This window comes from Haemorhous mexicanus, chromosome 6, assembly GCF_027477595.1.
Source record: "Haemorhous mexicanus isolate bHaeMex1 chromosome 6, bHaeMex1.pri, whole genome shotgun sequence".
Taxonomy (NCBI): Eukaryota; Metazoa; Chordata; class Aves; order Passeriformes; family Fringillidae; genus Haemorhous; species Haemorhous mexicanus.
Genome location: NC_082346.1, coordinates 1,441,146 through 1,459,839, shown reverse-complemented (window position 1 = coordinate 1,459,839; position 18,694 = coordinate 1,441,146). Strand labels below are relative to the sequence as shown.

Genomic DNA, 18,694 nt, shown 5'->3' with positions numbered 1-18,694 from the left:
CCATTACTCCAGTGCATACATTAGTGTGACAAGCATTGGACTCACTGAAAACTGACACACTGCAGCACTTGTGACTCTCATCAATGTGTCTCTGAGCAGGTTTGACAATCAACAGCCCAACAAATTTACCTGTGCCTGCAAATCCAGCATCAACTGCACTCTGAGACATCAGATTTTCTCCTTCACATTAATAACAAGTTAAACCTGTGCTATATTAAATGAGCCTTTATGTAAGGCCAGGACTCCCTTCATGAAACTCAAATACTGAATACTCCTCTTTAAGGGTCTCACATAAAGAGATTAAATGCTGTAGCATCCACAAATTACAAAAGCTCCTGGGGATTTAATTATTAACTAGAGATTATTACTCCATTAAAGATGTTTAATGCACACATGCTACACTGGATGTTTGCACAGTTTTAAAGGCTGACAGGAGGATCTAACAAAGTATTTCTTAAAAAAACAACTCCTGATTGTGATCTAGCAGGCACATATTTGTGGTAGCTACCTCTTTATTCTAATAGAACAATATATTTCAAATAAAGTCACCGAGTTGTGCAGCTTTTTCCCTTGTTATGCACAAACAGCAGCAAAAAATGATGTGTAAGAACATCACGTTTTAGAGAGTCCAAAGAACTTTCCAAAGTAACATCTCTGAAAGCTTCTTGTCCCTGAATTCTGGATTACTTACAACCCAGAGGAAGAATCCTCCAAGTCTGAGAGGTTTTGTGGGGTGTGTCCCCAAAGTGGGGGCAGAGGGGAAATTCCAGCAGACCAGTCAGTCACACACAGTTTTGCTTCAGTGGTTGGATCCCTTGTTCTGGAAGCTTGGTTCTCTTCTGGCTCTTAAACTCAAGCACCTGCTCACTAATCTCCTGGATCTTTGGGCAGTTCATTCATTTCACACTGCCTTTCCTATTAAAACCACCACAATTTTAGATACTTTTCTTGCTCTTCTAGAGGGGTAGCTCTACAAAACCCAGCGCTAACATGAAGTAACATGAACAGCAAGGGACTCGTAGGTTCCTGTCTCAGAACTTGATTTTATCATAATAGAGCTCAAAGGTCTAAGATGAGGGGCTTTCAGGTCCAACATATTTCAAACCCATGGGGCAAGAGCTCCTGTGCCAAAGAACCCTCTGACCTTAACAAGATAAACAACTTGAACCCATTAAGTTATATAATGCAAAACAGTTAGAAATATACTTCAGAACTGCTTTAAGTTTTTCAATGAGAGGATTTCTGTGCTTAGCTCAAGGAGCAAAAATCTAAGAAAAAACAAACAAACCACAACAAAGCCAGAAATATAGCACTTCCACAGCATACTTGAAAGACGAAAATAAAACCACTGATGTTATTTACAGAAATTACCATTTTGAAGCCTTTTTTGAAGCATTAATATACTACATGAATAGAAACACTAAAAACATATTCTGATTCTAAAAGATGCCACTTATCTCTGTGAAAGCAAGAGGAACCTGACAAGTTACATACTTTGAACATGAAAAAGGGAGATGAGGTCATTCAACTTTATCAAATCTTCAGTAGCCTCCAGTGCAATAGGTTTCAAAAATTACCCCAAAACTTCATGGACACAAACCAAAAACTACCCTCAGTACTGCATTTTTCCACAAGAGGACACTAAAATAATAAGAAAAACAGTTGTGCACAAACGTACAGCTACCAAATAGCATCGTTCGTTAGCCAAGTAGAATGCTTTTCACTTACAAACTATTTTGCAGTGAAGTAGACATCAACGACTTTCCCTCTAAGTGTGCGTTTTAGTCATTCTAGTGATTTGGCTTTTAGTGTGTTTCAGGTGGCACAAAAAAAAGGAGATATAGTTCAGCTTGTCGTGGACAAAAATCAACAATTAATGTCACAGAAACAGCCTTGCACTCGGTTTGAAAACGAGCTATCAGCCTCGGATTTACAGCGAGCACACGCTGAACTCCATCGCATGACTTCAAGGAACAACTTCTGGGCACCACGAAGGGCTCGCATGCCAGCGGGAGCAGGCTGTGCCTAAGCGTCCACTTCAGGTGGCACCATCGCTGAAAGGGAGCGAGGCAATCACACCGAGACAGCCTCCGGTGTCCCCGCAGCCCGGGCTCCGGGAGGGGCGGCTGGAGGAGCGCTGCGAGGGCACGGAGCTCATCTGGCGGGGCCTGGCGCTCCGAGCGCGCCCATGGCCGGGTGCTAACGAGCTCCGAGACCGGCTCCGAGCGCACCCCCGGCCGGGTGCTAACGAGCTCCGAGCCCCGCTCCCTGATCACCCCCGGCCGGCCCGGCTCCGAGCTCCGCTCCCTGAGCACCCCCGGCCGGCCCGGCTCCGAGCCCCGCTCCATGGGCACCCCCGGCCGGCCCGGCTCCGAGCTCCGCTCCCTGAGCACCCCCGGCCGGCCCGGCTCCGAGCCCCGCTCCATGGGCACCCCCGGCCGGCCCGGCTCCGAGCCCCGCTCCATGGGCACCCCCGGCCGGCCCGGCTCCGAGCCCCGCTCCCTGATCACCCCCGGCCGGCCCGGCTCCGAGCCCCGCTCCCTGATCACCCCCGGCCGGCCCGGCTCCGAGCCCCGCTCCATGGGCACCCCCGACCGGCCCGGCTCCGAGCCCCGCTCCCTGATCACCTCCGGCCAGCCCCGCTCCGAGCCCCGCTCCCTGACCACCCCCGGCCGGCCCGGCTCCGAGCCCCGCTCCCTGGACACCCCCGGCCGGCCCGGCTCCGAGCCCCGCTCCCTGGACACCCCCGGCCGGCCCGGCTCCGAGCCCCGCTCCCTGGACACCTCCGGCCGGCCCGGCTCCGAGCCCCGCTCTCTGACCACCCCCGGCCGGCCCGACTCCGAGCCCCGCTCCCTGACCACCCCCGGCCGGCCCGGCTCCGAGCCCCGCTCCCTGGGCACCCCCGGCCGGCCCGGCTCCGAGCCCCGCTCCATGGGCACCCCCGGCCGGCCCGGCTCCGAGCCCCGCTCTCTGATCACCCCCGGCCGGCCCGGCTCCGAGCCCCGCTCTCTGATCACCCCCGGCCGGCCCGGTTCCGAGCCCCGCTCTCTGACCACCCCCGCCCGTGTGCCGATGAACCCCGAGCCGGCACGATCCCTGCCCGCTCGCCTCCCACTGCTGAGTTAGTTAGAAAACAGCTCTGAGATCACCCAGTCCACCCCATGGCCGAACCCCACCGCCGCACGTGCAGTCTTTCCCTAGATACGTCCGCAGCGGCGCCCATTCCATTTATTGCCTCCCTGCTCCCCGGCAGGCCCCATGCCGCTCCCCAGGCCCGGATAACGTGACGGGGCAGCCGCGGCGGCCTGGCGCCATTGATAACCCGTGCGCGGGGCAGCTCTGGCCAGGCCGCCCACGGAGGTTCCCGTTGCGGCTCCGACACCGCCCCTCGTGCTCGGTGAACACCGCGCGGCCCGGCCGGGCCAGGCAGCGGCAGCAGGAGCGGGCCCGAGCCCGGGTGCGGGACCCGCCGCGGCCGGGCCGAAGGCCATGAGCGCGGCGGAACGCAGCGAGCCCGGGGTGGGGCGGCTCTCGCGAGAACCGCGCCGGCGGCCATTTTGCCATGGATTGGCGGCGGGGCGGGGCCGCGGCGCTGCCCGCGGGAGCGGAGGAGGTGGAAGCGGAGGAAGAGGAGGAGGAGGTGGAAGAGGAAGAAGAAGAAGAGGAGCAGGAGGAGGAGGAGAAGAAGGGGGAGGATGAGCCGCGGGCGTCCCCCCGCCTCCCGCTGCTGCTGACGACGGCACTCGGTTCAGCCTGCTGCGGGCTCCGCGCCGCGCCGCCGGCCATGGTGCCCAGCGAGGAGAACCAGCTCGTCCCCAAAGAGGTGAGGCGGGAGATGGAGGTGGCGGCCGCGGCGGCGGGCAGGAGGCCCGGGACACCGGCGCCACCCGAGGAGGGAGTGGAGGAGGCCCGGCCCGGCCCGGCCCGGCCTGGCTCGGCTCCGCTCCCTCCGTGCGCGGCCCGGCGGCGCGGGCCTGTCTTTGTGCGGGCCGGGGGTGATGGTGGTGCGCGGGTAAAGGGGCTGGCCAGGGGAGGAGGAGGAGGAGGAGGAGGTTGGAGCTGAGCCCGGACTGCGCAGGGCCCCGGGCGGCCCGAGGGCTGCACCTGTCCGTGCCGCGGCATGCGGGGAGCCCGGCCTGCGCGGCGGGGCCGGGCCGGGCCAGGCCGCTCCGGTGTCACGGGGCTGGAGGCAGCGCGGCCGCTCCTGCCGGCCCGCGGGGCTGCGGCTGGGGGCTCCGCGCCGAGGGCCAGAGCCGGGAGCCGGCCCCGGTAACCAGGCGGGTCTCGGCCGAGGGACAGGGGCCGGTGCGGGGCGACTCCGCGCTCCTGGAGCGGGGCAGAACGGGCGGCAGTGCCCGCGGTGTTTGCCGGAGGGAACGGGATGAGCTGCGGCTTGTTTGCTCTGTTCTGGGCCCCTCATCTCTCCCCTGCTGTAGAGAGAAGGGGAAAGGCTTGTTTTTGGCCATAGGCTAGAGATAAGAGCCCGAGTGAAAGAGGAAGGCGAAGCCTCTGTCCTGCAGCGATAGGCGAATGACACGTGTCAAGTTGGAGCGATTCTGTGCAGAGGAAGGAGTTCGAGTGATGGCATAAAATGTTTGGAAACAGCTACTGGTAGAGTAGTATCAGCAGAAACTTTGTTTCCTGAGCAGGTACACATTTGGCCAACTTTTCGGACAGTTTTGCAGTTCTGATAAATTACTCAAACCCATCCCGGAGTTTTCGTCAAACGTCAGAGTTTGTTACATTTACCTGTTCCGCCGTGTCTTCTTACGGGAAGCTTTGTCAGGCAAGGGCTCCGTTTTTGTGGAGCTTAGCAAAATGAGGTGCTGATCCTTAAATGGTATTCTTGCGTAGATCTAGGAAGCAAATGACACTGAATATTAGGAAGAATTTTTTGTGTAGGCAGCTGTGCGTGTAAACACAGTAGATATATAGGAAAAATGTAACTTTACCTCATTTCCTTTCTTAAAATACTAAGGCTTAAATGACTATATTTTTTCTTTTTATAGGAAGGTGAAATCTCCAGAAACTTTAAAAAAGAGATGGGGTGTAGTAGCTAAAATACTTAATTATTAGCCTTTAACAAAAATCTTCACAAAAATAAAACTAGGGTCAGAAGACAGAGTAGCTGATAGAGATTTCGTTTCAAAACCAAAGAAACAGATAATGGATAGTGGCAGGAGAAACATTGTGGCAGTAGCTGTAGTTAAGTGGAATAGACAAGATATTAATAAAAGCAGCTAGCCAAGGCTGTGTCTTTAGTTATATGTATTAATAGTATCCCCCTTGGCTTTAGAGTTGTATTCAGAATATACTTATGATTCAGATGTGTATTTTTAACTGACTCATTGGAGGAGGCTTTTGAATGCACTTTTATCTGTAGGGGGGAAGTATGGGGAAAGGAAGATGAATATATGTGATTATAGATATGGATATCTTAAACAAACAGTGTGAAATCTATAAACTTTGTACATTGATAATGCTAGTGAGAGGAGTTGTTTTTTCTCAGCAAGTTTTGTCAAGTTCTTTGTTGTGTCTCTTTGCATTTTTAAGATAAATGAAACTGAACAGAATACTAATGAAATCAAATTGAGAAAGAAAACAAATGAACTGCTTGTGTTAAGTCCATCTGGTTATATGTATATATATGTTGTAACAGAAGTTTATCTTCAACTTTTCCAGTGTTTTTCAGTATATCCTTATTTTTTTAGTGACAGGGAGTTTTAACAAATGCTACACTGCAGCATTCCCACTAAGTGCTTCTGAGATTCATTAATAGTCCCATTGCAGAGAACACTGAGTTATGAGTAAACAGAATTCTCCAAGTCTCTGAGTTCTCAACAGCCTGCTCCTAAATATTCCTATTATGCCCCTAGGAGCAGTTGGAGGCAAAGCAGATCCTTTGGAGTTTCAGCTGTGCCCTCCAGGGAAGGATAAAGGAGCACAGTTGATGGTTTTGTCCCTTCCTGGTGGGCTGGTGGTATCACTTGTGCAGCTCACTGTCTGTGCTGCCTCAGAGACTTCAGCTGGGCTCTGAACCAGCATCTGCTGAAGATGAGCACGCAACCAGATTTGCCTTGGCATTGCAGTGTGAAGGAAGGAGAAGAAATGTAATGATGTTTGCTTTAGGCTGGTTTAGGGAATGACTAATCATCCAAAGCAGTGGATGGGAAAAGGATTTTGGTTCTTGTCTACAAGTTAGTGTTGCCTTGATAGATAAGTGGTAGGAGGTGTCTCTGACACTGCCAGTCTGCGTGTGGTGGAGTGGAAGGATGGGTATTAAGTTGATTATTTGTGTTTTTATCCATATTTTTGTGTACTAACAGGAGCTCAGGTTACTGTTTGCAAAGTAGAATTGCTTGGAGTTTTTTCATTAGGTTTTGCAAGTAGTACTATGTTTTCATGGATACAAAGTGGATACAAAGGTTCATCTTTTATTGTCTTTTATGGAAGGTTTTCTTTTGGACATTGCTTAGCTTCTCTGAAGTCCAAGTAATCAGGGCCTTGTTATTTTCTCTTGCTCATGACATCAGGACAAAGTTCTTTTTCGTTTGGAAGAGCTGTATGAAAGCAGTTTCTAACAAATCAGTGTTGGGATTTCTTTTTGCATGAAGGTTTTTGCCTGGGCTGTGCAGGTACTTAGTAAGTTCATTCTTACATCCCTACTGCTGCCTAATGCTTTCCCATTTGCTCCTGCAGTAGTGTGACCAGTAATTCCCTATGGTGGGGGCAGTTAGAGTCCCTCTTCACTGCATCTGGGGTTCAGATCTAGTAGTAAACTGGTCCCTGTTCCTTTTCCTTCCTTCCTTTTCCTCATCCTCAGTTACTTTGATTTCTTCATCTAAAAGATGAAAAGGTTCAATTCAGTTTTCTTTTATATCCAGTAGACAGAAGGCACTGAGTAAAACACTGTTCATTGCTGGTAGCAAAGTTTGAGCATGTTCTATAAAAACTGCTGTATTACTAGGTGTGGATTTTTTCCCAGCAACCCTGGGAAGGGTGGGTGAATAGTATGAGTTAGATAAATATGGAAATAAGAAAATGATGCTCTCAGAAGGGAAGACATCTCTATGGCTCTCAGTGTTTCTTGCAGGAAAAGTTGACTTGAAACTTATTTTGGAAAAATTTACCTCAAATAGAAAATAATAAAATATTCTTGTCAACACACTTGGTGAGAAAGATGCCTAAGTGTGTTTACTGGTAATATAAGTGAACTTTACAAAGATTTATCTTGAAAATCAAGATGTATGAGAACTTACTGAGTATTGGTCAAAATATGAGAAGTGTGTTCTGCTATGAGGTTTTTGAAGTGTTTGTGCTACTGATTAAGTAAATGCTGTGCAGATGCTTTTTCAACATGTTCTAGCATGAACTATAGTACACCTGTCAGAATAAATAAATATATATATAAATATATACTTGCTGCCATTAAATGGGGCAAGGTGGTGTGAGTTCTCTCTCAGCTCACTAATGTGAGTCTTCTCATCCCTGCACTAATGAATCCATTTTAATCATCTGCACTGAACAAATCAAATGTGTCTCTTGATGGATATCATTCTGACTTCCTCATTAGAAGGGCAGGAATCTGATTAAGATATTTTGCAATTCTCTTTAGTAAAGGATGCTGTTCTTTTCAATGCTGATGACATCCTTGTTTTTTCATTCCCATGTATCAAAAGATTCTACAAGTGGTTGCAGCTTGCACAATTTATCAGTTTTTCCTGCTTTCCTTCTTGTGTGCTCCATTAGAAAACATAAAGGCATGATTGTGACAACTAGAGAAACTAATTCATTGACTGAGAAGGTATTTTGGAAATCAAATTTAGGAAACAAACAGAAAATCCACATGGAACTCCACCAAATAATTTGTTCCTTGCAAACAGACACTTTCTGAATGATGTTCATGTAGGTATTGAGTTTGGTGAATAAAGCTTAGTAGAATTCAAGAGCATTCCTGCTTTTTCCCAGCCATTGGGCTTCCCAGTTAGCCTTTACTTTCCCTTGCTATCATCTGGGTGTTTAATCTGCAGCATAGAAAGATGATCAGGGTAATGAAGTATCAGCACCTCTATCATCTGATGAAATGTTTTTGCCTAAGAGGTACCAGCTGCCTGATGGGCACCACTTGGGACTGGAGCCTCAGACTGGAAATGCTGCTGGTGGAAGTTACTACTCAGAATAATCTGACAACTAAATAACTAAATACTTCTTTTTTTCCTGCAGTGATACATTTTGAACATCATCACAAACAATAAATGCCATTTTATGTCATTCATGTTTTGTGTGTCACTGGTGATTAAAATTTCAGAATCAAAAGCATCAGTAGTGAAAATATTTTTTTTGTGCCATTTTCTGTTCTTTTTAAAACCTGTGGATATAATCAAGGCAGCTGTGCATTATAGTTTTAAAATGTTAGTCATGCAAACACACACATAGTGATTAAAATTATTATTGTGCTGCCTCTTTTTCTGATAGAATGTAGTGATATCAATGTAAATTATAAATTTAAAACTTGTGGTGATTTACTGAAATAAACCAGTACCTTGAGTTTTTGCTACCTTTGAATTACATGTTTCAGTCTTGTCAGAATTTAATGGGAGTGGGGGAAGGGTTTTGTTCTAAACTTCCCCCCAGTACATTACACTGTAATGCACTATATTATATACAAATGTGTGTATATATTCATATGTTCATAAATATTCACAGCTTCACTGTTTTTGTTGTGTTTGAAATATGTTGAGTTTTATCTAGGAGAGTAAATTTGAAAGCTATGTTTGTAGAATATTGAGTGATTAAATTACATATACATTTTCAGCCTTTTTATCCAGTTTGAAAAAATTTTTAATATATTTATATTTTTTAAAATTTATATTTTTAAAAAATTTTAATATTTAAAGCTGCTATTTTACACTTTGCCCTTTAAGATTTAATGTGGTATACCTTTGGGTGAGCTGCCATTTAGCATCTTCTTATTTTTCTTGTCTTGAATGAAATATTCACAAAACAATGCCACTAGTTACTAAAGAACTGATAATTTTGAATTCTAGTGAGTCACAGATTTTTTTTGTGGGGCTCTGATAAATTAACAATGAACTTGACCACAGTTTTAGGCACTGTGAAATGCTAGGATTTTTATTTTCTTTGGTTTTGCAATGCTTGGCATGTAGTCAGCTTGCACTGAGCAAATGCTCTTGCACAGCATTGGCAGATGAAATAATTTCTAAAAAGGATGTTGTGCGTGTTCTAAAAATACTAAGGGGTGAAATTGGTACAGATCATTTGATTCAATATAATTGTTGAGATTGTGATCACAAGGATGCTTTAGGTGCTTCTGAAAAATGGCAACAGATTATTTTTAGATTGGCATTTCTGTGACTAGCTTGGAGCTGGGTATCATGCTGCAGTTCAGGTGTAGCTGCTCAAGGAATGGAAGGCAGCCATGCTCACTGATTTGTGTAGGTATGGGGTTGAGATCAGCAACAGTGAAGGAAAAGAAAAAACAGCAGATACAGAAACTCTTAGGTAGTACCTTTTTTTTTGTTGTTCATCAGTTTGTATATGGAAAAATTGTCTAGGTCCTTTCTCACATGTGCGTTGTCATCCCTGTTCCTTCTGTGGGGACATTGCTCTGGAGTTCTGTGTTCTCCCTGCAGCCCTTGGTGGCAGTGGCAGCAGGCTGAGTTTATGCCCAGGTGCTTCCATTCTGAGCTGGATCCTTCATTCTGTGCAGAATTCCCAGAGAGCTGCACAAAGAAGGCCTGCTAACACACCTTGCTGTTCAGTTTCTATCTTTCCTTCCCCAACAGAAGCTGGACAGCTTTACATTAGAGAGCTGTTAAAGAATTAAAAACTTTGCCTGTAGTCATGTTTTAATGTTTGAACTGTATAGGATTTTAATTTTTTAGCATACATGTCTGTTGGTGATTTTGTAGGGAAGTGAGCTTTCATTTCCAAATTCTCCATGAGAATTCTCCATGGAGAAAACTCTTCTGAGTACTGGTTTTGCTCAGACTCTTAATTTGATTTTATGCTAGTGTTGCCTTTGTAATTCAATCCAGCAGAAAGTTCTTCAGAATAGGAGCAGCAAAGGAAAATGTTTCCATAGAATTCATACTTGAAGAAATGAAGGGCGAGTTCATCCTCTACTTCTGCAACTCTCAGTAGGAGACAAACGTTGCAAGTATAGAGCAATATATAAAAGTGTAGTGAGTGTCTTGTGGTGTTCTCATATCCCCGTTTTTAGCTTTTATGGGTTTTGTTTTTAAGGAAAACCAAGGAGCATGCTGATTAGGAAGGTGGAGAGAAGTTACAAGCAAAGGAAGCTGTATAAAAATGAGGCTGTTTCAGATCTGAGTGTAAAGGTTATACTGTAATAAATGTAGAGAGTCTGGCAGATTGTGAATGTAGAGAACTTCATTGACATTTAATTCTCACAATTATTTTAGTGTGGTTACAAAACCCTTTGCAAGTTCAACAGCTCTGGGTCAGAGGAAAGAAAATAGGATCAGCTGAAATTAAAACTTTTAAGAGTAAGAGAGTGAAATACAATGTCTAGTGGTTAAGAGGTAGCTATAGATATTTAAACTATTCTTTATTACCCCTGAAGAAAACTTTGTTCTTGTGTGATCTGCAGGTATGACCAGGAAATACTTGCCCACTTTTGTTACTGACAGCTGCTTTGTTTGACTTTTTTTAAGGGAAGTAATTAATCTTGAAACACCTTAATTTACTATATTTAAAAGACCATAAGGAGATAAGTGTAAGAAGACTGGTTCTTCAGGATGTCATTAGTAAGACATATTTAGTCATTTATTTAAAGTCTTACTGTAAATATGAAAAAATACCTTGTGTAAAACTGAAAAGTAGATCTTTTGGTCTCTAGTTCAGCTCTCCCAAGACAAGTGTCCCCTTATGCTATATCTTTTTCTATAGCCTTTGGAACAACCTCCAGGCTTGTACTTATTTCTGGCCCCATCCCAAGTTTTTTGTCATTCCTATTCTTTTGTTAGTGTTTTTTACTAATGACCCAGTAATACAGAGCAGTGGGAACAAACTCTCAAAGGGAAACACTAGCCTCATAACACACTCTTTATTTCTGAGGCATAGGGTTATTTTTGGACATGTTTGGAAAGTTGGAAATAGGAGACTTTGAAGTATACATGTATTATAAAAATAATTTGTCCCTGTGCATTTTGCAGGAGTGACAGTTGACAGCTGGCATGCAACTGATTCAGTGAGGTGGCACTTCCAATTCTTTTTAGCTAAAATTTTGTTACTAAAGAAGCATTTCTGAGAAGGTGCCTTTGAAAACAATAATAATCTACACAAGACAGAGAAGAGAGTAAGACATACACCCTGTTTTCCAAAGGGGACAAGATCACAGAGGCTCTGTTACAGAACTGATTTTGTAGCTCCTCCCTGAATTGCATCATGCCCCATAGGGAGAGCATTTGTAGGGTTCACTTAGCCTGGGTGTCAGTGTGGCCCAGCTGCACCCTGGGACCTGCCCAGGCCATGGTGTCAGTGTGGCCCAGCTGCCCCTGGGATGTGCCCAGGCCATGGTGTCAGTGTGGCCCAGCTGCCCCTGGGACGTTCCCAGGCCATGGTGTCAGTGTGGCCCAGCTGCCCCTGGGATGTGCCCAGGCCTTGGTGTCAGTGTGGCCCAGCTGCCCCTGGGGATGTGCCCAGGCCATGGTGTCAGTGTGGCCCAGCTGCCCCCTGGGATGTGCCCAGGCCATGGTGTCAGTGTGGCCCAGCTGCCCCTGGGACGTTCCCAGGCCATGGTGTCAGTGTGGCCCAGCTGCCCCTGGGATGTGCCCAGGCCATGGTGTCAGTGTGGCCCAGCTGCCCCTGGGATGTGCCCAGGCCATGGTGTCAGTGTGGCCCAGCTGCCCCCAGGGACCTGCCCAGGCCATGGTGTCAGTGTGGCCCAGCTGCCCCTGGGACCTGCCCAGGCCATGGTGTCAGTGTGGCCCAGCTGCCCCTGGGATGTGCCCAGGCCATGGTGTCAGTGTGGCCCAGCTGCCCCCAGGGACCTGCCCAGGCCATGGTGTCAGTGTGGCCCAGCTGCCCCCTGGGATGTGCCCAGGCCATGGTGTCAGTGTGGCCCAGCTGCCCCCTGGGATGTGCCCAGGCCATGGTGTCAGTGTGGCCCAGCTGCCCCCTGGGTCCTGCCCAGGCCATGGTGGCAGTGTGGCCCAGCTGCCCCTGGGATGTGCCCAAGCCATGGTGTCAGTGTGGCCCAGCTGCCCCTGGGATGTGCCCAGGCCATGGTGTCAGTGTGGCCCAGCTGCCCTGGGTCCTGCAGCAGTTAGCCTGTACCCACAGCAGCTGGCAGACACAGCGAGCATGGTGTGCAGGCAGGAACGATGGCAGTGCCACAGCCATGACACTTTTTGCTCTTCTAGGCCTTTCCAAAGAGAAGTGGGAGTTACTGCTCTTGTCCTGTGAGCAGCACTGCCATTTGCAGACTCATACCTTACCTAAGGATGGAGGGTGTCATTGCAGTCTCTTAGGGTACCACAGAAATTTGCAGTTATGTCCAGGTGGTGTTGGTATTAGTGATGTAAGCACTACTGCATATAATACATACATTTAAAATACTGCTACTACTCCTCTGCTGGTCCTGTTCACTCCCCTGAAAGCGCCCCAGCAAACCAGGAAGGGGGTAAAGGTCTAATTATTGGGAAAATGGTCAGAGTCAGGATATATATTCTTGAGTTTTGTTGTATTTTAGGCTTGTTGTGAAGCAATTTTTTTCCTTGCTCGTAAAGAGACAGAAGACCTCTGTTTAGTTTCACTAGCTTCAAAACGCTATTGTTGGATTTTGCCTGACGTCTCCCCAGGTATAATGAAGAATTCAAAGGTGAGGATAAAGTATGTTGTTGAGATACTCACAAACCTGATACTTCAAAATCAGTCAGATTCAAGATTAAATGGTTGTGTCTAAAGGTTGTTCAGATTTTTTTTTTTCTTCAGGAAACATTCCACCACACAATATATCAAGTTAACAGCTCAAAGTTACTCTGTTTAAGACCTCCTGGGATCTGTGTTTTAAAAAGTGTGTTCAGTTTGCCACAAGAGTGCTATAAAATATGTCTTTTAAAGTGTTTTGGTTCAGACATTTGTAACAGGATTCTAAGTGCACTGTTCTCTCCTAGGCTGGGCTGTGGCAAAGCATCTGTGTTGAGTTACAAACACCTCAGTGCTCTGACAGGATTAGTTTAGTAACCTGTATTTCAAAAAGAAGGTGCTTCTCTCCTGTGAAATAAAGCCTGATGTGAGTCTGAGACCACCTGCTCAATGCCTCCTTCATTATGAGGACCTTTGTCACCCTGTGTTCACCTCCCGGGGAGGGACCCTTCTTACCTGGCTGTACCAGGGAAGCTGGGCTCTGAAAAGAGCTTCCTTGGCCTTGGAAAAAGCCGTGCAGAATGAGTAGCTCTGCTGAGGGTAAAGGGGGTGGTGGGTTGTAAGGACTCTCTGGAGTCCGTGGTTCAAAAGCACAGGGTAGAAAGAGGGGAAATGGTGGGCATGGGTGGAAATGGTACCCCAGTGCTCACTGGCTGTTCTCCCTTATTTGCTGTCTGTTGGAAAGATCTTTGATCCTTGCATTTTCTGCAGGAAGCACTGCTATCCAGTGTGGCATTTAATGGATTGGACCTCTTGAAATAGGTGCGAAAATTCCTCAGTTGTGGTTGTGGGTTCTCAGGGAGCTGATTTGGTAGTATTTGGTTATTCCTGAGAGAGAAGGAAACATTCAGACACTAACAGTGGTTTAGCTGAACAGAAGCTTGTTTCAACTATGTGATTATACTTCAGAAGTAAAAGGTACAGATGCAGACTGCTTGTGTGTCACTGAAGGTTCCACATTTCACTTATCCTTGTCATTGCTGGAAATGTGCATCCAGTCATTTACACAGACCTGGAATGTGCACCCCAGAGTTTGCCCAGCAGTGACTGGCAGTAGTCACTTATGTGCACTTCATATGGGAGTCTGAAGTTACTGAAGCTACATTAGGTTTGAGAATTGCTGTCTTAGGCTTAATCATCCAAGTAATTCTGTGAATGTGAGCTTGATATCTGCTGCTTGCTACTGATCTCTTTGTCTTTCCTCTGTACTGCAGTGATTTGTGAGAATTATTTACAGGGTGTGGACATGCAGAGTCTTCCCTAGTGGTGATCCTTTTAAGTCTCAGAGGGCCATTAAATTTACTTGGCAGTAAAACTTCACATATCTAATGGTTCAGCTCTTGACCATTTGGAAATATTGGGTAGAATCTGAATGAAGTTTGACCTTAGCTTTAGGTTTTGCTTTCAATCTCTGAAAGTAATTTTATAAAAATGAAGCTGGAGTTAAAATAGTGAAATGCTGCTATAGAATTTTAATTAACTCAGTGATTCAAAGCTGAAAAATAGCAAGCCACATCTAAATGCAGTGTTAAAACCACTGCAGTTGTACATTTGAATATTGTTGTGACAGATCTAGTAACACTCTATTTTTATTGTTCCTTTATTTTTCAACAAATACAGAACCTATATGGTCAAAGCAAATGTCTGTCTTGCAGATGGCACTAATAACAATGCTGCCTTTGTATATACAGAAATACAGCTTGAATTGCTTCAGTGCAACAACATGCTTTATGCTCTGCAACTTGCAGGTGCAGATCTTTCATGGAAGAAAGATGAAATATGTTTTAGAAATGGGGTGTGAATTCTTGTGTAGCTTGGCCCTGTAGAATGTCACACCTGTGTGTTGATTGCACATCCCTGTTGTAAAGTCTTTTTTAAGTCGGGTCTAATAGTCAGAAATCTTTTACGTGCAGGTTTATCATCATCACCTTTCTAGAAATGGAGCAGTGTAAAGGGCCACAGAATGGTGTGGTTGGGAGTGACCTTTAACATCATCTAGCTCCACCCCCTTGCCATGGGCAGTGACACCTTCCACTAGAGCTGGTCACTCAGGGCCCCATCCAGCCTGGTGTGAACACCTCCAGGGATGGGGCATTCCACAGCGTCCCTGGGTAAACTGTGCCAGTGCCTCACCACCCTCTTGGAAACAATTTCTTCCATATATCTAGTCTAAATTTGCCCTTTCAATGTGAACCCATTACTCCTTGTCTTGCCACTACAGTTCCTGGTGAACAGTTGTTCTCTGGCTTCCTTGTATGCCCTTCAGATACTGCTGCTGTGAGGTCTTTGTGCAACTTTCTCTTCTCCAGGCTGAACAGCCCCAGCTCTGTCACCCTGTCTCTGTAGGGGAGGTACCCAAGTCCCCTTATCAGCTTCATGACCCTGCTCTGGACTTTCTCCCACAGTTCCATGTCCTCCTCATGCTGTGGGCACCAGAAATGTTCCCAGCACTTGGGGCAGGGGCTCACTAGGGCAGAGTGGAGGAGGAGGATCCCCTCCCCTGACCTGCTGGTCACACTCCATTTGATGCAGCCCAGGATACTTTTGGCTCTCTGGGCTGCTAGCTCGCTCTGCTAGCTCATGGTGAGTTTTTCATCAGCCATCACCCCCAGTCCTTCTCCTCAGGGCTGCTCTCAATCACTTCTCTGCACAGCCTCTAGGTGTGTCCAGCATTGTCCCAACTCAGGTGTAGGACCTTGCACTTTGCTTTGTTGAAATTCATCAGAGTCACACAGCCCCCCCCCCTCAAGCTGTCAGTGTCCCTCAGGATGGCATCTTTTCCATCCAACATGTTGACAGCACCACACAGCTTACTGTCATCAGCAGACTTGCTGAGGATGCTCTCCATCCCACAGGATTCCCACCCTCAGCAAGATAGAGTGACTTGGGGTGAAAGTGTTGATGTTTCAATATTTTTTTTAAATTAAAGTTAACAGTTGAAATTAAAATTTCAAATATTTATTGACCAAAATATTAGCCTGAGAAGGCTTCTGTGCTAAAATAATTGTGGGATGATTTTGTGAATTATAGCCTTAATTAACAGTCTGCATTTGCCCTTTAGGTCCTTATGCAGTTGAGGGTGTGCAGCTTGTTTTCCTAAGCCACTGGTGTACTATGTCACACTTTGGCAAAGTAGCAGCATGGAACTTTGAGCACGGAGCTGTGAGGACTTCTCCCAAGTACTGGATAGATGTGCTTGCTACCTGACTAGTTGCTCTTCATTCCTTCTGAGGAAAAGGCAGTAAGGTGTCTCTGAATTGCCTGTGAATAGTGTGTATGTTAATTTGAAAGCCTTGAACTGTGTAGTTAATTGCTTATTGATATTGTGAGGTGTAATAAGTAATTGGCTTGGTGCATTCCAGAATAACTTTTATCAGGGTAAAATTAAGCAACTCTATAGAAGACCTTTGGTCTCTTAATTGTACCTTAAATACGTTTCCACGATGAGAGGAGCTTTTTTGTAAAATGTAGAATTGCACAAGTGGTTATTATAAAGTTGATTTGGAGTGTTTGAGTGAACGCTTTAATTGCAAAGTAGAAAATGCTGTATTGGAGAGATGGACACATCCTTGTGATTTCAACAAGGCCAGGTGCTGTGTCCTGCACTTAGGTCACAGCCCCATGCTTTGCTACAGGCTTTGGGGAGCCTGGCTGGAATGGGGCCCAGTGGAAAAGGACCTGGGCTGATTGACAGCAGCTGAAAGTGGCCAGGGAGGCCCATGACAGCCTGGCCTGTGTCAGCAATAGTGTGGCCAGCAGGAGCAGGGCAGGGCTGTCCCCCTGTGCTGGGCATTGGTGAGGCCATGCCTCGAGGGCTGTGTCCAGTTCTGGGCCCCTCAGTTCCAGAAGGACATTGAGGGGCTGGAATGAATCCAGAGAAGGGCAGTGGAGCTGGGAGGGTCTGGAGCAGCAGTTGAGGGAGCTGGGGATGTTCATCCTGGAGCAAAGGAGGCTCAGGGGTGACTTTATCACTCTCTAGAACTGCCTGACAGGAGGGTGCAGCCAGGTGGGGATCAGCCTCTCCTCCCAGGCAGCCGGTGACAGGATGAGAGGACACGGCCTCCAGCTGCACCAGGGGAGGTTCAGGTTGGACATCAGCAGGAATTGCTTCACAGAAAGGATTGTCCAGCATTGGGAGGGGCTGCCCAGGGAGGTGGTGGAGTGCCCACCCCTGGAGGTGGTCATGAAACAACTGGAAGTGGTGCTTGGTGCCCTGCTCTAGCTGACATGGTAATGGTCAGTTAAAGGTTGGACTCAGTGATCTTGGAAGTCTTTTCCAACCTAAATGGTTTTGTGATTCTGTGACTTGTGATTTGTCTTGTCAGAGGAACTCTCAGTTACTTCTAAAATTTCTGAACATCATATAAACAGTGTAATTTATAAATCTGATTTGTTTGATCTGTTACATAGAATTTGCTTAGTGAGGTAGCTCTTGAAAAATCTTACAGGAGACCTTAACTGAACAAACAAGAGCTGAGAACCCAGCAGAGGAATATTTTTATAAAATAAGCAACCTGTAGATAGTTCTGTGCAGGTGATACCTGGAGCCTGTCCTCCCCTTCTACCCTCCACTGTGTGCACCAAGTCAAACAGCACATTAGAAAATTACATGTGCCCCTGTGTGTACCAGACTTAGCTTGCCAGTCTCTGGAGAGAAGGGATTCAGGCTGAAGTCAGGGTTCTTTGGAGTCCCTGATTAGGAGGAAAATTGGAAGTCTTAATTAAGTCCTTGACACAGGGCAATGCATTTGATAACAATGATAATATTACAAATCAGCAGTTTCAGATTTGTGATTCTGGGACTCCATTAACCTTTGGGTCATTTTAACAAAATGTATATGGCTTTTGATTAGGAGCAGGTAAAACAAGTAGGCAGCAAAACACTTAAATTGTGTGATTTAAATCTGAAATCTCTCAAATCTGAAATTACAGACTGGTGTGTAAAAGAAACTGCTGGACACAGTCTTGTCATATTAAAACTTCCAAACTGGATCTTCAGTTCAGTACGTGAAGAATAAAAATCTCACCTTATGTATCATCCTGCTGGGAAATTAAATGCAGTAGTGTAATTTGGGCTATTTTTGTAGGTCCAAACAGGGCACGTCAGTACAGATCGTGTCAGTCTTTACCGAGGGTGCAGTTGAAGGAGTTTGGAGTTCAGTGATGTTATGAGCATCTTCATTCTCCCTTCCTTTTTTTCCTTTCTGGAGGAATACAAAGTGTACCACTTGAGATTCAGAAACTGGTTAATTTGATGTTCAGTCAGAAAACAATTTTGTGCAGTTAATGTGTGTTGTTGAATTTTTGATGATTCATCAGAGGTACCAGGGCAGGCTTTCTTTAAGGGTGGTTGGAGTAAAATCAGTCACTTCATCTCTTTACTGCCTTCAGCTGCATACTTAAAAATGGGCTCATAATAATAAAACTTCCTTACAGGAAATAATTTAGGCAGAAAAAAACAGTTTCCTATGAAACTGGACAGCTTCATAATTTATAAATACATAATAAACTGAGCTGCAGGGTTATATGCTAATTCTGCTCTTGAACCATTTGAGGTAAAATATTTACAAGGTCTGTGGCATGTCTTAAAGATAATCAGGGAAAGTGTTGATACTAATTTATATCTTGAAATGTTATTTACATTTTCTTGTCCATTCACTTCTTTCTTTATGAGATGTAGTCTGTGTATTACAACTTAACTGACATTGTAACACTGCTCTTATGATAATTTAAATATTAAAATATGCTCTTCCTTCTTGAGTTACTCTGTGAATGGTGTTTC

At 46.1% G+C, this 18,694-nt stretch overlaps 1 protein-coding gene across 2 annotated transcripts in view; it reads left to right on the top strand.

Annotated features, from left to right (window-relative positions):
• Positions 1 to 3,578: 3,578 nt before the first annotated feature.
• USP47 (ubiquitin specific peptidase 47) overlaps positions 3,579 to 18,694 on the top strand; it is a 52,132-nt gene continuing 37,016 nt past the window's right edge. Inside the window, exon 1 of one of the 2 annotated variants that reach the window (XM_059848285.1) lies at positions 3,579 to 3,823. In XM_059848285.1, coding sequence (XP_059704268.1) covers positions 3,785 to 3,823 — 39 coding nt within the window. In that variant the 5' untranslated portion in view covers positions 3,579 to 3,784. The remainder of the gene's footprint in view (positions 3,824 to 18,694) is intronic. The other variant, XM_059848284.1, reaches the window with a different exon arrangement.